Raw genomic sequence first — 23,313 nt, forward strand, 5'->3', positions numbered from 1 at the left:
TTATGGCATTTGTATAGGGATAATCCAGCATCTCCCGTGGGGAGAGTAAGGCCCCTCAAAGCTTGTACATGATATTATTCTCCTTGGGTAATAAAATACTCCAAGGGGGAGGTCGGCCCAACAAGACAGAAGGCAAGTCTTTGAACCAACCTTCGAAGAATACAAGTTCGACACCCGCGAAGAAAAAACGACTCCTTAGGGCTTTAAAGCTCAAGAAGGAAGGACGTTGTTTTATCTGCGAAGAAAAAGGACACATGCGTAATGAGTGCCCAAAGCAAAAGGGTACCAAGTCAAACGCAGGACCCAAGCCAAAGGCAGCTAACCAGTTGTCTTTGACAGGTACGTCAATTACTGTACTTTCTCGCCCTAGTACTTGTTCTGATTATCTGTTCAATTCTAAGGTATTTGGCATGCATGATCTTCTCCGAGTTTATGGAGAAGTGAATGGCCATAAAATTCACATTCTTTTAGACCCTGGCAGTTCGCATAACTTTGTGAACTACAAACTTGTGTAGAAATTGAGTCTTGATACGACACTCAGCGACCATACCTATGAGATACGTCTACCTGCGGGCAGACAAGTTTGGGATCGCAAGGTGGAACTGCTTCCAATCCAGATTCAGGACTACAAAGATACTCTGGAATGCTATGTTATGCATCTGGAAAATGTAGACTTGTTATTAGGGATTGATTGGTTTAAGACTCTTGATGTCCAGATAGATTGGTCTAGTCATATTTTTTCTTTTCAGCATAGGGACACCAAGTATAGTATTTTAGGTGATTGTATCCATCCCTCTCAGGGACCTCTTGTAAATACAATTGATTTTGGAAATATAATGGATTCTTCTTTGTATACCGCTTTCCATTGTGTATTGATTCCACTTTCTTCTTTTCTCATCCCTTCCATGGATGTGAATGAATTAAGTGTGTTTGAAAGCAAAGAATTACAGAAGATACTTGATTCGTTTCAAGATGTATTTCCTAAGGAATTGCCATCGGGTTTACCACCTGAACGGGTAGTAGATCATCGTATTGACTTGATCCCTGGTGCTCATTGTTGGGTTTTATGCTGTGTATGCACCCAGAGGAGTGCTAGTGATCATCAGTGCACTTTTTACTTCAGTTAGTGGAGGTTTTTTCCCCCAGTTTAGTTCAGTTTCACTTATATGCAGTTTATAAGTGTTTTGGTCCACCCGGCACATTTTATGGCCGGACATGTGAACACTTATCTTTAGGGGTCACTATTATGTGGCTATTGTACTTCACTTTGATAATCAAGCAATAGACTAAAGTCGTGTTCTCTCACTGTTGGTTTTCCACGCCTGCTTGAGCTTCTGTAAACCCTAACCCTAACCCTTCATTGCCTTCAATTGGTATCAGAGCATTGAAGCTTGCTCTGCCCTGCCCGTACACTGCCAGTGTTGCTGCCCGTACAACTGTGCGCCGTACTGCAGTTTCAGCATCTGCTGCCCGTACACCCAGTCTGCGCCGCCTTCAGCTACACCTGTGCGCCGTACAGCATTCCGTACCTGACAGCGCCGTACTGCATTCTGTTCCTGTCAGCGCACGTGTACCAGCCCCGTATACCCACTCTGCGCCGCCTTCAGCTACAGTACCTGCCCCGTACATCTGTCATCGCTGCCCTGTCATCGCCGCCTTCAGCATCTGGTCGTCTTGCTAGTCCTCCGTACAAACCTGCGCAGAGAGCCGTGCAGCATTCAATGCTGCGTACCTGCTTCTGTACTTTCGACTGTACCTGCTGTGATAGTGATACGACTGCATGCTTCTGTACCTGGCGATTGTACCTGCTGTGATACGACTGCACCTTCATTTGGTACTGCACCTTCATTTGGCATCTTCCATACCAGCTTTCGTACAGAACCAGTAGACTGTACATGCATAGTACAGTCAACTGTACTTGCACTTTGGTGGACTGTACCTGCAGGAATGCCACAAGCTACTCAGTCATTCAGTGGTAAGCATTAAAATTCAGTTTTTGGGCACTTTTATTTTCTCTGTGAAAATATACAGGCACAACAGGCAGATTTTCTAGCAAGGAACTATACAGGTTTTTTGCACAGTTTGCGTGCAGCAAATTTGGGCATTTTTGGGGCATTTTGGCATTGTGTACACCATTTGCTGCTCTACTCAGTCATTGGTGCATTGAGCTGCACATTCAGAGGATTGAGAGTGCAGGCATATTTGGGTGAACTGTATTCAGTGGAGTACAGTTATTTTCAGGGTTTCTGCTATTGGGTTTTTTGGTAAACAGGTACGACATTGTGCGTAAGCATAATGGCAAATCAACAGCAAAGTGATGTATTCACATATTTGTCTAAGGAAGACAAATTGGATGGCACGAACTACTCCTTGTGGAGTTTTATGCTCAAAAATGTGCTTGTGGCAAAAGGTCTTTGGGATTTTGTTAGTGGTGATGAACCACGTCCAGGTCCATTGGCTCCAGAGACTCCTCCCCAAGGGGGTGCTCGTGGACGAGGACAACAGGTACACGCTCCAGGACAGCCATTGCCTGTTCAAAGAACAAATGCTCAAAAGACATGGGATGCCAGGGATGCACAAGCTTTGTCACTCATTGCATTGTCAGTACAGAGGTCCATTATACCTCATATTCGTTCAGCTGGCTCTTCACAGAATGCATGGGTGACTTTGGAGCAGATGTATGCTGCTCGTAATGAGGCTAGGATCTCATTTTTGAAAAGAGAGCTGGAAAATCAGAAAATGAATGAAGGAGATGATATGTCTAGCCACTTAAACAAACTGCAGGATTTGAGAGAACAACTCATCAATGTGGATGAGATTATTCCTAAAGACACAGCTTGTGTCCACCATCTTGCACTCTTTGCCAAGATCTTACTTGGCTTTTCATACCTCTTTGAACCTCAGCATGAGGAATGCTGTTGAACCCCTCAAGTATCAGGAACTTGTTGCTCTCTTACTACAAGAGGAGCAAATGAGGAAGAATATGAATATGAACACAAATGCTGAACAAGCATTTACTACAGGTCAAAAGGGGAAAGGAAAAACTCAGCCAAAGAGTGCAAATCAAAATTCAGGTGATGGTGGTTCTTCACAGGATACCAAGAAAAGTGATGGACAGCCCAAGAAGAAGGGCAAATGTCATTACTGTAAGAAGCCAGGTCACTACATCACGGAATGTAGGAAGAGGATTGCCAAAGAGAAGGCAAAGGAAGCTGGGATGTCTGTTAATGATGCTCCTAAAGCTCCTCCAGAGACTGCTTCTTTTGTTGAGGACAGGGATTACTGTTTTTATACATGCAGCTATGATGCCTCTTGGTCTTCACAGGCACTCAGTTTGACAGAGCATGCATGTACTTGGTATTTTGATAGTGGTGCCTCAAAGCATATCACATCTCGCAGGGATTTGTTTAGTCATGTTGGCCCTGCCCCTGTTGGCAAAACTGTTCAGTGTGCCAACAATGCTTCATATCCAGTTCGTGGCATTGGGGAGATTCAGCTCACAGCCATTGATGGCTCCATTCTCCGCCTTACAGATGCCTTATATGTACCAGGGATAAAGAAGAATTTGTTGTCCATTTCTTCTTTAGCACATTGTGGTATGCAAGTCCACTTTGATGATGATAAATGCATGGTCAGAGACAAAGCTAATGCCTTGACCTTGATGCTTACTGGTACATTATGTCATGGACTTTATCAGTTGGATGCATTTCAGCCAGTGGATCAGTCTGCTTATCATGCATTCACTCTTACTCCAGCTATGGTTGATGCGGAGTTATGGCATGCTCGCATGGGACATGTAAATTTTGGTAGTCTTATGCTTATGCAGCGACATAATATGTTTACAGATCTACCTCTCATGGAGAAGCCTCCAGATCACATTTGTGAAGGATGTATTTTGGGAAAAATGCAGAGGTTTTCCTTCCCATGTGATCAGGCTCTAAGAGCAACTGCAAAGTTGCAACTTATACACAGTGATCTTTGTGGTCCCATGCAGACGAAGTCATTAGGTGGTTGCTTCTATTTTGCAACATTTATTGATGACTTCTCTCGTATATGCTGGGTCTATCCTTTGACACAGAAATCACAGGTATATGATGCATTTTTGGCCTTTGTAGCACTTGCTGAGACAGAGTCAGGATGCAAGGTGAAGACTCTCCGTTCTGACCGAGGGGGGGAATATATGTCACATATGCTGAATTCCTTTCTTGGGAGTAGAGGTATAAAACATCAGTATACTACTCCTTACACTCCACAGCAGAATGGGGTTGCAGAAAGGAAGAATCGGTCACTCATGGAGATGGCCAGATGTATGCTAAAGGCAAAAAGGCTACCACATATCTTTTGGGTGGAAGCACTAATGTGTGCTTGTCATATTTTGAATCGATGTCCCACAAAGACATTGGTTTCTATTACTCCTTTTGAGGCTTGGCATGGCCGCAAGCCTTCTGTATCGCATTTTCGTATCTTTGGGTGTCTTGCATATGCACACATACCCAAAGAGTTGAGGAGGAAGCTGGATGATAAAGCCACAAAATGCATTTTTGTTGGGTATAGCCGTGAGAGCAAGGGCTACAGGTTATATGACCCACTATCCAGGAAGATATTCACTAGTCGGGATGTGATTTTTGATGAAAAATCAGAAATATCCATGGCTGGTTATGAGGCAAATCAGGCTGAAAATGATGTGTTTGAAGGTCTACTACCCATGGAGTTTCATTCCACAGTTGGTGATCCAACTCATGAGGGTACAGGACAGCCAGCAAATGATGTAGGTGGTGCAGAAATTCAGCAGCCAAATGAGCCAGAAGCTGAACCAAATATGGGGCAGCAGGCACCACAGGTCAGACATATACCTAGATGGTATTTGAGGACATTACAGGACAGCCATTTAGAGGGTCCTCTTGCTGGTCGTACTCGTAGGGAGACAAGGACCAATGAGCATGCACACATCATGGATTTGAATCTGGTTATGGCAGCCAGTTTACAGGATGATGATGAGCCTGATTCATTTGTGGATGCACGACGAGATAATGTGCATTGGAACAAAGCCATGCAGGATGAGCTTGATTCTATTAAAAAGAATCAAACATGGGATTTGGTTGATCTGCCCAAAGGCAAGAAAGCAATTGGTACTAAATGGGTCTATAAGTTGAAAAGACATGCAGATGGATCCATTGACAGGTACAGAGCCCGTCTAGTTGCAAAGGGCTATGCACAGAAGAAGGGCATTGATTATGAGGAGACATTTGCTCCTACATCCCGTATGTCGACACTTAGGTGTGTCATTGCATTGGCTGCACATCGTGGTTGGGTTGTTCACCAGTTGGACATAAAGACTGCATTTCTACATGGGGACCTCGAGGAGGAAGTTTATGTATTTCAGCCCATGGGTTTTGCAGAACATGGTCATGAGGGGAAAGTTTGCAGGCTGAAAAAGGCCTTGTATGGTTTGAAACAAGCTCCACGAGCTTGGTATGCAAAAATAGATGCTTTTCTACTCACTCAGGGATTTGTGAACAGTCCATCAGAGGCCACTCTGTATGTAAAGAAAGAAGAAACAGATCTGCTGGTCATCAGTCGTTATGTGGATGATCTCTTGCTCATGGGATCAAATGATGACAAAATTGCAGCTTTTAAGGAGATACTGCAAACAGACATTTGACATGTCTGACTTGGGCCTTGTACATTACTATTTGGGCATACAGTTTGTGCAGGATAACAGAGGCATTGGGTTGTTGCAATCACGCTATGTTGCTAAACTTCTGGAGAAGTTTAAATTTCAGGATTGCAAGCCTATTAGTACTCCTATGGAGCCTGGGATGAAACTGTCACTACAAGATGATAGTGTTTCCTTTGATGCCACTACATATGCTCAGGCTGTTGGGTGCCTCATTTACTTGTGTAATACAAGGCCAGATATTCAGTATGCAGTCTCTCAGTTGAGCAGATTCATGCACAGCCCGCGCTTGTCACATTGGCAAGCTGTGAAGCGTGTATTCTGTTATTTGCAGGGTACCTTGTCTCTTGGATTGCTTTATCCTGAGGGGGGTGACATGCAGTTACACGCTTACAGTGATTCAGATTGGGCTGGTGATTTTGATACCAGACATTCCACTAGTGGAAATTGTTTCTTTCTTGGCTCTTCATGCATTTCTTGGCTAAGCAAGAAACAGACCACAGTGGCCACTTCGTCTTGTGAGGCAGAGTACAGAGCAGCCTACACTACTACTGTTGAGTGTGTTTGGCTGCGTCGTCTCATGACTGATATGGATATTTCAGTGGAGGAGCCTACACCTATCTATACTGATAGTCAGAGTGCCATTGCTGTGGCCAGGAATCCTGTGTTTCATGCTCGCACGAAACACAGGAATCCTGTGTTTCATGCTCGCACGAAACACATTGAGATTCACTATCATTTTGTTCGGGAGAGACTCCAGGCAGGAGATATCAGTCTGATCTACTGTCCTACAGATCAGAATGTGGCAGACATCTTCACCAAGGCATTACCACGTCCGAAATTTGAAGCCTTCCGAAGTGCTTTGAATTTGTTTCCTTTTGGTGGATGATGTACAGTGATCACATATCACTCCAGGGGGGTTTGTTGGGTTTTATGCTGTGTATGCACCCAGAGGAGTGCTAGTGATCATCAGTAGATTACTGGGGCACTTTTTACTTCAGTTAGTGGAGGTTTTTTCCCCCAGTTTAGTTCAGTTTCACTTATATGCAGTTTATAAGTGTTTTGGTCCACCCGGCACATTTTATGGCCGGACATGTGAACACTTATCTTTAGGGGTCACTATTATGTGGCTATTGTACTTCACTTTGATAATCAAGCAATAGACTAAAGTCGTGTTCTCTCACTGTTGGTTTTCCACGCCTGCTTGAGCTTCTGTAAACCCTAACCCTAACCCTTCATTGCCTTCACTCATCTTGTGAGTATTCCACCTTATAGGATGAGCCAAGCTGAGGAAGATGAGTTGGCTAAACAACTCGAAGATTATTTGAGGATGGGCCAGATCCGTCCAAGTAAATCACCTTGGGGTACACCTGTGTTGCTTAGGAGAAAGAAGGACAATACTTGGAGAATGTGTATAGATTACAAAAGATTGATCAAGCTGACTATTAAGAACCGTTATCCTCTCCCTAGATCTGATGACCTGATTGACCGGTTAGCAGGAGTGAAATATTTTACGAAGATAGATTTGCGTACTGGCTACCACCAGATACGTATTCATGAAAGGCATGTCGAAAGAAACCGCCTTTCGGACTAGGTATGGCCATTACGAGTTTCTCGTATTACCTTTTGGGTTAACCAATGCTCCAGCCACTTTCCAACAAATGATGAACGATCTTTTTCGTGAACATTTGGGGAAATTTGTGGTGGTGTTCCTGGATGATATTTTGATATATAGCCGTACTCTTGAGGATCATGTCAGACACCTCACGATTGTCTTATCTATTTTGAGACAGAATCGACTATATGCTAAGTTAAGTAAATGTGAGTTCTTTATGACCGATATCATTTACTTGGGACACAAGATCACTAGAGATGGATTGAGCATTGACTATGACCGAGTTCAGAAGGTTTTAGACTGGCCTATACCACGAACAGTGAAACAACTTCGTTCTTTTCTCGGTTTTGTTGTCTTTCTTCGGAAATCTGTACGGGAGTACTCTCAGCTCACACTACTGATGACCGACTTATTGAAAGGTCGTGGACGTAAGTCCAATTAGCCTATCACTTGGAATAACGATTTGGATATGGCCTTCAGACTTTTGAAAGATAAAGTCAAGGAAGCACCTTTAGACAGGCTGGGTTGTTGCATCCTTTGCAAATCCCAGGTAATAAATGGGAAAGTATTTCCATGGATTTTATTACCGGATTGCCAAGAACACATCAAGGCCACGATTCTATTTGGGTTGTGGTAGATCGCTTGACAAAAATGGCTAGATTTTTACCGACCCGGAAGACTATTACAGCTACGCAATTAGCTCGGCAGTTTATCGAGCAATTGTTTAGACTGTACGGGTTACCGCAGGACATAGTCAGTGATAGGGACTCTAAGTTTACGAGTGATTTTTGGAAACTTGTTTTTGAGAAGTTGGAAACAACTTTGAATTTGAGTTCCTCAGATCATCCTCAATCTGATGGCCAGACTGAAAGAGTGAATCAGATTTTGGAGGATATGCTTCGAGCATATGTATCCAAAAGACAGAGTTCATGGGAGGATTATCTTCCTATGTTAGAATTTGCATATAACAGTACTAAGCATACGAGTACAGGGTTTAGTCCTTTCATGCTTATGTACGGTTTTCAACCAAGATCACCTGTTACAGTAGGATTCTCAGGACTTCAGCATGATGCAGCACGTAATTTTTTGCAAGATATGCAAGAAATGTACAAGTTGCGAAGGAATCTATTAGAAGTGCTCAAGACCGAGACAGGTTTTATTCTAATAGACATCGTTCACCCAGAGAGTTCTCTGAAGGAACGATGGTGTATTTGCGAGTTCCGAAAGATTCCGAGACTTTACGGACAGGTAGATCTCCGAAATTATCCCCTAGATACTATGGACCATTTCGTGTTACACGACGGATTGGTTCAGTTGCATATGAATTGGATTTGCCTTCTCATGTGAAAGTTCATCATGTATTTCATGTCAGTAGACTTAAGGAAGTACTGGGTGGAGCAGATCAGTTAGTTACTCCTCAAGAAATTATAGATGTCCAGGACATGACATTTGTTCCGCACGAACCTGAAAAGATTCTTGGATTTCGTGGACGAAGATTCCGTCGTACGCTTATCACGGAATACAAGATCAAGTGGAAGGATCGTGTTGAGGAGGACGCTACATGGGAGACATTGACTTCTCTTCAGAGAGATTACCCTGGCTTTTTAGTGAGCTCAGGAGTGAGCTCTTAGAGGAAGGGGAGTATGTCATGTGCACAGTGGGTATCTACCGTGTGCTATACGCATGCAAGACTAGTTTCGAGGCTTGGGGAAGCTTGGAACTAGGCAGGCTGATTGACGAGCTGAGTTAGGGATATACTAACGGGCGGGCACCCAAGTATGGACGGGCGGGCAGCCAAGTGTGGACGCCCGATGACCGGCCAAGAGCCTATAAAAGGGTGGCCAAGGTTAGTTATTGGATATAGAGAGTCTCGCGAGTTTGTGAGAGCTCTATGGTCTTGGAGCCTGGATCTAGTGCAGACGTGCACCTGCTTTATGCAACCAAGGCCGACAGCAATCTCGAGGCCCGCGAGGGCAGCTTCGTGGCGGTATGGGACGTCGCGGGGAGGAGATTGGTCGGTACGTCATCCTAGTTAGCTCAGCTCGTGGCTCGGTGGGGACAGCCAAGACTATGGGCTCGCCCACGGCTGTCATGGTTGGGAGGTGAGTCAGGCCTGCACCCCCTTGCTTGTTTGTTTGTTTGTTTGTTTGTAGGATTCGAGTTTCGAACCAAGATCGATCACGAGGGGATCCGTGTGGATTTGACAGGTTTGGAACCAAACACCAGGCATCTGTAGAAGCATGTAGGATTGCATGTAGAAAGGGGTCCTGTAATTCACCTCGTTGGATGTGAGCACGTACTGGGCACCGTCTCGTAAATAACAATTACTTAAACACTTAATGAAATGGAAACAACACAAGACTAAAACAATGCTGAAAATGAAAATTGCTCAATGGCAACACATTGGGGCCGGAACCCGGACCGACCCCCCCTCAATATTGAGTATATTATTGGAGTATTTTATTGGTACAATGTTCTACGGGCTATGATAGCCAGATTTGCCATAGACAAGAAATGAATACAATTACCAAACAAGTAATTGGAGCAAAATTCCATTGATGTAGATGAATATCAGCAATCCTCCCCTCACTGGAGTGAAGCAACCACGAACCTGGTGTTCTGGGTCCACGCACAACACTAGCATGCCTGTACTAGCGCCTGTGTTGCAACCTCGCGGTGAACGGAAGGCTAAAAATGAAGTTATGGCACCAGAGGACACTCCCGGGCACGAAACCAAGCAACAACGGAGTTGTTGATGAAGTCAGAACACGTACAATATCTCAACTGGCCATGGGCGCCGCCGACGGGCACTTGGTAGAAATCTTGAGAAATTCAGAATTGACTCACCAAGTAAACAAAATAGGCTGAGGCAAACACAACCATGTGCTCAAAATTGAATTCTAACGAGAACCCAACCCTTCATGAGCAAAAACGAAATTCAGCTCGGGCTCGCAGAAATGATCACTCACAGCAATTGAGGTATGGAGAGGGATGCTCTCAGAAAGAGGAACACGATGGCGCAGACGGAATTGAAATCGGGTCAGTGTAGCTCTTGCTATGAGCTAAATGATGAAGAGGGTGGTGTGCAGAGAGATGACGATTTGCTTCAAGGAAGGAGAGAAGCTCACGACTCATGCAAAGGTAGGTGGCCAATTAATTTGGGCCACCCACATGTGGGGTGCCCACCCACTTATGGGGTGCCACAAGGGTGCCCACGAGGTTGGGCCTCGGGCACAAATTAAAAATGTCCACCCATTTTTTATGAGTGTGAACCTGCAAGGTTATAAACACTACAAAGCATTTAAATTAATTAAAATAAAGGTTTTTGAGTGCCCTTACCACCCGTTCACACACCACAAAACATGTCAAAATACAGAATATGAGCACTTGCACGGTTCACGGGTAGGCATCCCAGGCTTGTGAACTGGACATTCATGGCATGCAAACACACGAAAACAGTTCACGCGAAAACAGTTTCAGGCATACAAACATTTGTGCATGTGCACTTGTTATGAACAAATCTCCTGGTCATTGAACATGTACAACACTAGCTTTTCCAGGCATGAATCTGGCACATCGGGAAGCATAGAATTGGGATCTCGGGCACTGAGATCCACACACTGGTCACTAACAAGCATGAAGAACTAGGATCCCAGACACTCGGATCCACACAATGGCCACATGGGCATGAGAAACTAGAGAGGGCAATTAGGTGGTCAAATGGTGACATCCTCTCCAGCTTCTAAACAGTTGTCCTCAACTGAAAAGCGTCGAGATATGCCTGAAGAAGCTGTGGATAATCGGTGAAGTACTCTTCCTCAACCCACTTGGCATCAATAGGAAGATAATTTTTAAACTTCACAAGGTATCGCATGGAAAGCTTGCCACCAGCTAGCTTTCTCTCCTTGTGGAATACTATCTTCTCTGGTTGAAGTATCTCTTCAAGCTCTTCTACTTCTGGTGGCTCTTCCGTGACAGGCTCCTGCGGGTCTGGCCCACGTACCTTTTTTTTTTTTGGAAAAACGATCCTTCTATTAGTTAATGAGAAAACGCCATAAGGCTACAAAGCTCACCTCACAAGGAGGGATAATAAACACAGTGAACACCGGAGCTCCACCCCCGTGGGTGGCTGGCCGCTCTCTGGGGGGGACTACCTAGTAGTACATGCGGGAGGTGAGAAGAGCCAAACTAGAGGCCTGTAGTGCCAAGTGACATCCTCGCCCTCGCAATGAGGAAAGGGCCAGGCTGCCAAGTGCGGAGGAACGCCTTGCGGCGACCTCTCATGCGATCCGAGTCGCCCTGAAGTTTCCCCCAGTGTCCTCTCAAGGTGTGAATGATGTCCACCCAGAGGGCCTGTATGACCTCTGCCGGTGGAGTCGCCTGGCGTTCTATGGCCTCCCTGCATCAGGCTCTCCATATGTGCCAAGCCGTCATGCTGCTGATCATCTCCCATCTGTGCCCGTCCCCCTCTTGGGAGACTGCCGAAGAGAAGTCTGGCGTCGGAACCACCGCCATCGCCCTGTCAGAGACCTGGATGGTCACACTGCCAGGGACGTCCTCGTATCCAAGGGCCGGGCTGCTGTCCGTGGCCCAAGTCACCGCACCCCACGTCGCCATCATCTCACCTGGCGAGCCTGCAAAAACCATCCTGAGAGCGCGCTGCCAGACCTGCTGTGCCTGTGGGCAATCCCATAAGCAGTGCCGCTGCGACTCCTGTGCATGGCCGCACCGAGGGCAGGACGCTGGGTGTCTGCCAAAAGCTAGCCAAGCCCCCACAGCCAGTCCTCTATGCGCTGTAAGCCAGAGAAAAAGCGTCACCTTCCGGGGCCGGAAGCTGGCCCAGAGGCGCTGCCAGAAGTCCCTAAGGAAGGCATGGGAGAGCCCCTGTCGCAGCCAATGCTCGGCCGCCTCCGGGGTGCCCGCTGTCCTGTGCCTCTGGATCCGCCGCCCCAGCCTCGCTGTGTACTGAAAAAAGGGGTTGCCTGGGCTGGTAGGGGCCGAGTAGGGATCTCGCCAAAGCCACTCGCCTGGATCCCACTGAAGGCGAATAAGAGGCCTGCTGTCCCAAGCCCATAATCTCCAAGAATAGTCCTCCCCTATCGAGGCCGGTGAGGGGTCTACATGCCACTGTCTCTGATGAAAGCCGACCACCCGCACCCTCTGAAAGATACAACCCTGGAGCTCATCCAAATCTAGTCGGGTCCTCTGAAGCTGGCCTCCCTCTCCCACCTTGAAGGTGAGTGGGGCGACTCTCTCTGCTGAGCCGCAGACCGCTAGAAGGATCGCATGCCGAGTAAAGACGCCCATCCACTGTGGAGGTGGCGGGTCCTGTACTGGAGTCCGCTACTCCCGGGGGATGGCCGCCTCAATGTCCTGCCTCATCAACTCTCTGCCCCTCATCCCGCTGAGTCTCCTCTCCTGAGCCTCTAGAGGCAGCTGCTGAAAACATATCCAGTTGTCTAGGGACTGGGCTGGGCCGGAGCTCAACGGGCCCCACGACACGTGAGATCGCGATCCAACCATATGACCACTGGGAAGTCGGATCAAGGGGTTCCAGATCAATGGCTGCCTCAGGCGCTCCTCATCGGTGCCCGGGGGAGTCTGGAAGAGTGACGGCCTCAGATGCTCCCAGGCCCTCAGAAGGCTAGCTGCAAAACGCTCCTCGAAGCCAAGGCCCACTCCTCTGGATCGCTGCTCTGTAAAGATCCACCTGATGCTGGGGTCCAGGGGCCGCTAAGAGAAGGAGTGCGGCTGAGAATCCTGGAAACAAGAAACTCCTTCCACGGCTCAGCGCCTGGTAGAAGGCCACGAACCACCAACTTGCCAAGCAAAGCTCGGCTCTGACAAATAGGATCAACTATGCCCAGGCCGCCTCTCTCCCTCGGCTGGGTGATCACAGCCCATGCCACCTTGGCCCTGGCGGGCCGCCCGTCGCCACCGGACCAAAGAAAGTTCCTGATGAGCCTCTGCACCTGGCCAATACACGCCCGCGAGAAGGCCCAGCAAGAAGTGATGTACCACATGGTAGCAAGCAGAACCTGGTTGGCCACAACCACTCGGCCAGCCAGAGATAAACGAGCGGTACTCCAATACAGAAGCTTCTTCCGAATGCTCAGAAGAAGGGGGGCTATCTGCTACTCCGGAGATATGTCAATGCCCACATAGCATCCCAAATAGCGCACTGTAGTGCCGGGGGGCAGCCACTGAAACCCATCAACTGGCCTCCAAGTCGGGGAGGGCACAGAGCTGACCCACAACCCACACGACTTGTGCCAGTTGATCAAAGCGCCCGAAGCTCTGCAAAACCTATCCATGGCTGAGGCGAAGCGGCGGAGGTTCTCCTCCCCTCCCTGAAGATAGACAGTAGTGTCATCCGCAAACTCCGAGTCTAGGAGCTCCTCCGAGGTGCGGATGGGGAGCTGGAGGCCCCGCAAACCTGTATCCTGTGCCGTCAAGAAAGTGCTCATGGCCTCCGCCACAAAAAGAAAAAGAAAGGGCGCCAAGGGGCACCCCTGCCGCACCGAGCGTGGGAGCTGGAACCTCTCTCCGTGCACGCCCTGTATCAGCACCTGGCTATGGGCCGATGTGTAGAGTGCAGGGACCCCACGGATCCACTGAGGGGGGAAGCCCATCCTCTCCATAGTGCCTTCCAAGAAGGCCCAGTCCACCCGATCATATGCCTTCTCGAAGTCGAGAACGAGCACTGCCAGATCCTCCTGCCGAAATCTAGCCAAAGCCGTAGCCTCCCAGAAAGAGAAGATGTTATCCAGGATGCTCCTATCCTGGATGAAGCCTGTCTGCGTGGAGTGGATGATGTCCAGAAGGTGAGGCTGAAGCCACCTGCTGATCGCCTTAGCTAGGACCTTGTAGGCCGTGCCTAGCAAGGTGATCGGTCTCCACTGTCTAATCTCCAGTGTGTCCTCCCTCTTTGGGGATCAAGTGAATCAACCCCTCTGCCATGCTATCCTGCATGTCTCCCGACTCCATGATCTCCTGGAATGCCAATCTGAAACCCCTATGCAAGAGACCCCAGTTCCTCTGGAAGAAAGCCACTGAGAGACCGTCCTCACCAGGGCATTTGCCCCGAGGAAGTGCTTGAAGAGCCTCCTCTAGTTCCGTATCCGAGAAGGGGGAGAGAAGGGAGTGCTGCAAATGGGCCGGCACAACCGGTCTCGTGAAGCTCCAGACTGCCTCCCGAGCCTCTCTCACCCTGTCATCTGCTGGCTCAGCAGAGAGCAGATCCCTGTAAAAATCTGTGGCGATCGCCCGAACCCTGGGGGGATCCACCACCACCTGGCCATCAGCCTGCCGAAGACGCCTGAGACCCTCTCGTCTGAAGCGAGGCCCTGTCGCCTCAAAGAAGTCTCGAGTCACTCTGTCTCCGGTCTGTGTCCAAAAAGAAGCCCAAGCATGGAATCGGAACTCCACCCTCCTCTCCTCGATGGATCTGATCTCTGTGCGAGCTGACTCCATCTGCTCTGAAATCCAAGGGCTCGTAGGCTCCCTCTCCTGAAGTCTCTGAAGGGAAGCTAGACTCCTCCGCATTCTCCTCTCCTGCTCTCTGAAAGCCTCCAGACGGTCCAGGGCAGCCTGTCTGAGCATCCTACTAATCTCCTGCAAACCCCTGTCAAGATCGCTGGCTGCCGATCCTCTCCTGAACTGAAGCTCCTGCCAGACCTGCTCAACTCTGGTCGCAATCTCGGGCTCCTCTATGAGACAATCTGGAATCCGGACGCTCTGGCCTCGCTCTCCTCTTGTAGGGTCATCGATCTGGAGAAGCACTGGAAAGTGGTCTGAAAACGAGGAGCCTGCAAGTATACCCACAGTGCCACCTCTATCGCAAGCCCACTCATCAATGTAAAACCTGTCGATGCAGGAAAGGTTAACTCCTGTGGCCCGTCTATCCGAGCGCGAGAAAGATAAACTACCCTGCAACCTACCAAACTCCGAGAGAGTCCACGGATCCTGGCCTCTCACCTGCAGCACTAGTTCCTCCCAGGCAGCGAGCTCCGGCCCATGAATGGTCTCCTGGCTGCCCCCCATCCTGTCCTCTGCGTCCTCCAGCATGTTGCAATCCCCCCCTAGGCACCAATGGTCTGCCATGGGGAGGGACTGCCTAATGGTGCTCCAGAACTCAGCTCTCCCTGTCGCCCCATTAGGGGCGTAGAAGTTGAGGAAGCCAATGCGGTCTTCCCCAACCCGAAGGATGATCCACTGCGCTCGACCCTGGACCAGAGTGCCAGAATCCACAACCTCGGATAGAAGCTGCTCGCTGACTGAGATGCATACCCTCCCCTGGTTCCCCTGGGAGCCATATGCCAGTGACCAAAAAGTGTGACTCCTGCCTGGCAAGATCTTCCCGCAGGTGCGGGTACGCCCGGCAGAAAGGTGGTGCTCTTGGATGAAAAGGATATCTATGGGTCCTCCAACGAGAGTCCTCTGGATCTCCTGGCGAAGTTTGCCCCGACCAATGTAGCAGCGAGGTCCACCAAGACCCTGGATGTTCCATGAGAGGATCCTCATGGATGAGCTATGGCAAGTGAAGCAGCCGCCACTGGCTCACCCCTCTCAGCCGGCCCGGATGAGCTGCCCTCCACTCTGTGAGTCTTGGGCGCCGGCTTGGAGGGAGAATAGTCACTGTCTGTCCGGGTGCAGAGTCTCTCCAAAAAGAGGGTGACCTGTCTCTATGTCCAGCCCCACTCCGCCTTCGCCCCGTCCAGGGCATAGGCGTGAGACCAATCCTCTGCATATATGTATCTAAAGGTAGGCTGCACCCTCGGGGCGGCGTGGAGGAGAATCAGTAGCACCGCCTCAACTGAGGTGTGGACCGGATCCGCCCGCCAATCTCCTATACCAAACAAGCTCATGCGGGCTGAGTGTAATCGGGTCTGCAATAGGTCCGTGAGCCCCAGGTCACTGAAGTGGTGAGAAAACTCTAGTATCTGATCACGCAAAACTTCCTCTACAGAGTTGCAATCCCATGCTGTGTCTGGGCAACACTGAGAGGAAAGGAGAAGGCCACCATGCTGCTCACCACTGAAGGAGAACGAGAGGGATGGCACACCACGCAAACTCGCAAGGGCGCGACCAATGTCTCAAACAGGCCAGCATCCAGCTGGAGACACCTGAAGAAACCATAATCCACTCGGAGCCCCATCACTCGCGGGGGCCCCCCAGGGGAGGCTGGAGAGAACTCTGTGGCGGGCGAAGCTATGATCGCCATCTCCACCGGCCCAGAGTGGCAGTGGAACAGCCGCTGAACTGAACTCTGGCCTACCCAGCTCCGCTGCCCCGGGGCAGTGGGTGGTCTGGAGGAGTATCCTGGAGAGGCCGAGGGAGGGATGGTGGCTCGCGGAGAGGAGGGGGGAGAGCGAGGAGAGGATGGAGAGGCATCTGCCAGAGGAGAGGTATCAGGGGGGGCCGTCGGGGGAGGCGGGAGGGGGGGGGGCTGGGGGGGGGGGAGAGGGGAGGGAGGAAGGAGTGCTCTCCGAGTGAAGGGAAGAGGGGCCGGGGGTCGCAGAGTGCGGCCCGGGATCCTCAGGAATCTGCTCCATGGAGGGGGCGGGGCCCCCCGCGGCGGGAGGCGGGAGCGGGGTCTCCACGTGGGGGGCTCCACCGGCGGCCTCAACGGGCACTGAGACTGAATCCTCGTCCATCGGGGTGGGACCTGCTGGCCGCCTATCCCTGACTGGAGCATAAGTGCGGGTAGGTGCCTGGACGCCAGCCGGGGTCGCCTGTCCGCCAGCCTGTGCTGCCTGCTGGCGTCTGCGACGGTCCCTGCGGGCCGGGCGTTTCCGCCGGCGAACCTCTTGTCGTCCGCCAGCCTCCTGGGACTGCGCGGCATCCTCCGCCGGGGCCTGCTCGTCAGATGATGGCGCCTGCTGAGACGAGCCAGGGATGTCCGGTCTCTAAGGTGGATGGCCACCCCTCGGGCCTCCTGAAGGGGGTCCAGAGGCGGCAGAGCGTGAAGGATGAACCCCCTTGCGGGGACAAGCGCGTGCGAGGTGGCCCATCTCCCGACAGATGTAGCACTGGCCGGGGAGGCCCGAATACTCCACGCGTTGTATCAGATGTCCTCCAGAAAGACAAGGGAGGAGGATCGTCTTTGGGAGGGACTCCGGTGACGGAACCACAACACGAATGGCCGGGAGTCCTGCTGCTCGAGCTATCACTGAGGCCGCTGTCTGAGGCGTCTCCACCACCTGCCCGAACGCCTTGCCAATGGATGACAAGAGGGGCAAGTACTCCCTGCGGAGTCCAAGAAAGCAGATAGTGATGGAGAAACCTGTCGCGCCTGCTAGCGGGTCAGAAGCGGGGTCGAAACCGTGAGTCCATCGCGCCAGGAACGCCCGAGATGAGCGGAGGGCAATGGGGCTCCGAGCCAGCACCGTCTGAGCTGCCTGGGGGGACTCGAAATCCACCTGGTAGTAGCCACGTCCCAAAAAATCGACGCTGACAATCTTGGCAGGCACGCCAACGAGGCTGCCTTGCAGAAGGTCGCGAAGCTCTCTCCGCATCGGACGGCTACCCACTATCTTGTAGACCAAGGAGGAGGCCTCAAGAGCGGATACTGTGGAAACAAATAACTGCTGATCTGCAGCTGTGAACTCCAGACGGAGACCGGAATCGGCAGGGGTAGTCGGAGCGGCTTCCATGGAGTCCTCCAAAGGGAAAAGGCCAGAGACCGCGGTCACCAACGGGAGGGACACAGCCCTACGAGGAAACGGAGAGGCGGAAGGTGAGAGGATAGCGGGGGCGGAGCGAGGGGAGGGGGGCGGGGGAAGCTGAGGCGGGGGGGGGAGCTAGCGGTGGGAGGAAGGGCGAGACGGAGGGGGAGGCGAGGGAGAAGGCGGGGGGAAGAGCCGCGAAGCGGAGGAGAAGGCGGGGGGGGAGAAATGGCGGGGGAGAGATTGTAAGAAATCATGGTGGATCAAATGCTAAGCTAAACATGATGAGAATGTGAAAACAAGTGAAATGGACTCAAGTACAATTAGGCTCCAAGATTAATTAGCTTGGAAGGCATATAGAGACTTGAGATGTGGAAATGTGCATGTATTTCATTCCATTGAAGTGACCCTTTATATAGGTCCAAGTACCATATGGGCTTTGCCTTTGCATGTGGGATAACTCCTAGCCTTCACCACATTCATCCACATTCCTTTGACCTTGTCTATGATATGACATAGATCACTTTTTCTAACACCCTTCCTTGATCATGGCATATCATAATGCCCTTCCTTGCTTCTAACATTACATGAAAGAAAAAGCTTAACTCATAAGGAGTATAGCTCTACAGTACATAAAAGAAATTAGCATCGCTCATAGGGAGCATAGCTTCTACATTGCGAAAAGAAAATGACATGACATGAAAAACATTCCTACATGAAAACATTCCTCTCCCATACCCCATCATCATCATAGCATCATCATCATCATATCCATGAACATTGTGCCTCATGTGCACCATCATGTGTTGAGCATGGAGACCCAACTCCCATCACTCCCCCCCTTGTGGGCTACATGGCCAACGTAGGAGAACTGTGAGCATACATCATATCACGTGACCTACATCATCGGTGGTCAGAGGTGAACATACATCTTGAATAAAGGAGAGCATCATCATGGCTTTAGAAAGCCCATTCATCATCAGGTACCTCTTCATCATCATAAGAGGTGTCCATACATAAACATTTGGGTAAGAGAGGGCATAAATCATTCGTCATTATGACATGTGAGCCATGACATAAGAATCAACATAGACAGCATCTTGTTCATCTTCATTGACATCTGCGTCTTCATCTTCATTCATTTTTGCGTCTTCATCTGCATCTTCATTTTTGCGTCTTCATCTGCATCTTTATTTTTGCATAGCATCTTCTCCGTCCTGACATTGCACATAGACTGTGCGTGCATGCCCATCCTTGAGGCATCTTCATAATGCATAGAATTTTCCAAAAAAGAGGTATAATAACATTCTTCCTTAAGTGCCATAAGAACAACCTCTTAAATTATTTTAAGGTTTTTAAACCTTAGTCTCAAAAAATAAAGAGAATCTTGAAAAAAGAAACGGCCAAATTTCTGCCACTGCTCGGTCCGTGATTCCGTCCGCTAATTTTGGATCTGGTTCGTCTCACAGGGGCTGACGCCGAGCTTGGAGAGAACTGCCCGAGGGTTGCCAAGTTTATTGGCCGAGGTGCTGTTGGGCATCTACTGTGTGCTGGCACTGATGTCGTCGCCTCTTCTAGTTGTGTTTGTTGAGCTGATTGCTGTGATTATGGACGGCACAATTGCTACCCTCCAACTGCTGGCCGCCTTGCTTCCGACCTTTTGCTTTCACCTGCTGTGCCTTGAACAGACTCCCAAAAATCTTGATTTTTCTTTGTTTTTTTTATTCCTTACGGCTTCGCTACTCTGCAGACAGCTCAAGCATCGCTTTCTTCTCAGCACTTCGTACTCTCTCCATGCAAACTAATTCCATCAGAGATTTGAGCTTGCCACTTCCAAAGCTTCATACGAAGCACCAAGGCACTTCCTTGCTCATTTTGCAAGCATCAATGCTGAATCTTGAATCCATGATCGAGACTCATTTTTTTTTTTTAAGAAATGTTATTCTGCCTCACCTATCACAGTTAGTGTTGTGCCTATAGGCAGAACTCTCTCCACCCGCTTCACTCCAAGCATAAGCGAGCGACCTAATATTTCCTCAGTAGCAATTGGCAGCTCTAAACCTAATCTCCTTCTCTCCCTTGTAGAAAGATAGCACTCTCTCTCTCTTTCACTAAATCTAAAAAATTAGCATAGAGAATGGCAAACAAAGAAGAGAGACACACTAATATCCCTTCCTAATCTAATCTTCATACAAAGAAGTGAACACTCTTGAACAAGAATAAGAAAACCCTAATTACTTGCAAGAGAGAAAAATCGCATTATTCTAATCACACCATTAATCATATTCTAACCTATGCTCTGATACCATGTAAGAAATCATGGTGGATCAAATGCTAAGCTAAACATGATGAGAATGTGAAAACAAGTGAAATGGACTCAAGTACAATTAGGCTCCAAGATTAATTAGCTTGGAAGGCATATAGAGACTTGAGATGTGGAAATGTGCATGTATTTCATTCCATTGAAGTGACCCTTTATATAGGTCCAAGTACCATATGGGCTTTGCCTTTGCATGTGGGATAACTCCTAGCCTTCACCACATTCATCCACATTCCTTTGACCTTGTCTATGATATGACATAGATCACTTTTTCTAACAGAGATGGCGGGGGAGAAATGGCGGGGGAGAGATGGCGGGGGAGAAATGGCGGGGGAGAGATGGCGGGGGAGGAAGCGAGGAAGGAGGCGGGAGAGGAGAAGGCGGGGGGGAGATGGTGGGGGAGGAAGCGGGGAAGGAGGCGGGGGAGAGAAGCGAGGAAGGAGGCGAGGGAGGAGAAGGCGTGGCGGGGGAGGAAGCGAGGAAGGAGGCGGGGGAGGAGAAGGCGGGGGGGAGATGGTGGGGGAGGAAGCGGGGAAGGAGGCGGGGGAGAGATGCGGAGGAGAGGCGGGGGACAGGGGGGGGGAGGGGGGCGCGCGAGGGGCAACGGGGGGAGGGCAGACGGGTGGGGGGGGATGGGGCGTAGCTTCGCAGGAGCAGATCGCGCAGCTTTGTGGTGGCCCACGTACTTCTGCAACAGACTCACATGAAAAGCATTGTGAATCTTCCAATGATCAGGTAATGCCAACTTGAAAACTTGCCCGACAACAGGCAGTCAGCATAAGGAGTTGTCCCAAGTGCCTCTCAGCCAAGCATTCATTCATTCCTTTAGAGTTTTGAATCATAGAACATGACTCTTTAGAGTCAAGATCGCCTTTTCAAGGAAGGCCTTTGGCTGCCAAGAGTTTGTACATTATTAATCTATGGAAAATACAGCTATCTCTCTTCTCTTCATCTCTTGTATGCATTTTGCATCAGGTTGTTCTTGGAAAGGTATTTAGGGCTGAAAGAAGACACAAAGCTTCTGCACACATGTGACAATAGCATGTACGACTGGGGAGATGGGGACTGCAAAGCACTACCGTTCACGTGCCCACCCTACTATGAGATCCTCAAGAGATTTCACTGTCTTTTTCAAGATGGATTCGAACCTCTCCCAGGTTATGCACTATGAGGACTAGAGATGCCTCGGCACATACAAATTGGCCATCAAAAGATCATGTTGAGACAGCATCCGGAACCAGAAGCAAGATGCCTCTCAGACCTCCATCGTGGACTTTTTTGGATCACATCCACCAACTTCAGAGGTTGTCATCCACGCTCAACAAGAGCAGCCGGATCACATAGCACGAGCACACCATCCTTTGGCTCAGCACATAAGGTTTGAAAAAATCTCATAAACAACGTGTGAAAAAATACTTATCAGGTTAGAGGCATGAGAGAAGTTCAACAACTTGCTCCTGATAAGAGGCAATACAGAAGTTACAACCTGCTTCGCCGACGTGTATACGTGATAAAGTTAGATGGTGAGCCTGTCTTTCTAATACTGGGGCATGTGTGCCTGGCCAAAGCTCCATACTAGGATGACTGGTTCAACAAGAGATCCACTATGATGCTACTTCTAAGGTAGGACAAGGCCTAGCACTTGTGAACATTGAGCTTAAAAAGCACGGAATATTCTTGATACATTCTGAAAAGTTAAGGTCAGCTCAAGCTTTTGTTAAAAATAGCTATACATAAAAATGGCAAATGGCAGAAACATCCTATAAAGTGTCTAATTCTATCCCTCTCTCTCTCTCTCTCTCTCTCTCTCTCTCTCTCTCTCTCTCTCTCGTGTGTTCGAATCTCACTCGCGTCGATAGATCATATTTGGTCTCTTGGGATTGTTCCTACGACATTAAAAGGGCTTCTTCTTCTTCTTCTCTCTTTCCATATTTCTCGGCTTCTTCTTCTTCTTCTTCTTCTTCTTCTTCTTCTCTCTCTCTCTCTCTCTCTCTCTCTCTCTCTCTCTAGTTGCTGCTTCTGGATGCTCCCTACTGATGTATTGTAGGGCTAGATACTTACCTTCAGTTCTTTCTTTTCTTTTCCAGACAGTGTATCAGATGTCACATGGATGTAACTTTGGTCTCATAGGTCACTTTATAACATTTCATTTCATTTCATTTCTTTCTCTCTCTCACACACACACACGCCTGTAAATAATGTACAACCATAACAAATTTTCGTTGAATTTTTCTCGAAAAAAAAAAACCATTTGCTTGCATACCAGAAGGCCAGTGGCAACACTGTAGACGGAGACATTTGAGCCTGTGCAGACGAGGAGCAGCTTTCCGTCTGCAGAAAAAGCCGGTGGACGTTCAACCAGGTTGGCACCTCCCTTCACCTTCATTGCAAACGAACACGAGAGAGAGAGAGAGAGAGAGCGCGTTCCCGATGTCCTGCGCCTACCAGTTGGCTCAACCTAAGTGTGTTAAACTTTATCGACGTGATTAAGTAATTTAAATTGAGGGGCATCAATTATACATTCGGTAAAAAAGTTAAGCCTCTACCTCGTTTTTAATGCCAAAAATAAACATTAAGCTGTCTGCATTTCTTATTTTGCTTCTGCTATATAAATCATTTTTTTTCCTAGCCAATGAGGTGTAACCAGTTTCCTTTAGTCAATTTTCTCTGTTGTTTGTGTTTTATAACTAAAAATGAGTTTTTATTGGATAGGGAATTCAGCCGGTATTTTTGAGTTTCAACCGGTGCAAAATACACACTACATGTCTCAAATTTTTTTTAGCAGTAGCTTTTGTGGAGCTAATAGTGAAGCCAAGGATTACAAGGAGTTGTGCCCTAAAAAGTGGAATTGGTGACGCACATGAAAGATGCATCTCTATTAATGTTAATGTCTCTTATATGTTAGTAAGCTCTTGTTACAAGCTAAGAATTGGCCATCTACATGTGCTATTCTTGCTAATCCTAATTGAAGTCTTTTGTTACAACAACTTTGGTTCAAAACAAATTTATAACCTCTATCTATTTTACATTTTTT

General features: G+C 48.8%; 1 protein-coding gene across 1 annotated transcript in view; it reads right to left on the minus strand.

The window, feature by feature from the left end:
- Positions 1-22,806, minus strand: part of LOC147621388 (uncharacterized) — a 73,489-nt gene extending 50,683 nt beyond the window's left edge. Inside the window, exon 1 of the mRNA XM_086824146.1 lies at positions 22,543-22,806. Within this exon, the coding sequence (XP_086680272.1) occupies positions 22,543-22,665 (123 nt within the window). The 5' untranslated portion in view covers positions 22,666-22,806. The remainder of the gene's footprint in view (positions 1-22,542) is intronic.
- Positions 22,807-23,313: the final 507 nt, after the last annotated feature.

Source organism: Cibotium barometz, chromosome 30 (assembly GCF_041138505.1).
Source record: "Cibotium barometz isolate CiBa-2024 chromosome 30, ASM4113850v1, whole genome shotgun sequence".
Lineage (NCBI taxonomy): Eukaryota > Viridiplantae > Streptophyta > Polypodiopsida > Cyatheales > Cibotiaceae > Cibotium > Cibotium barometz.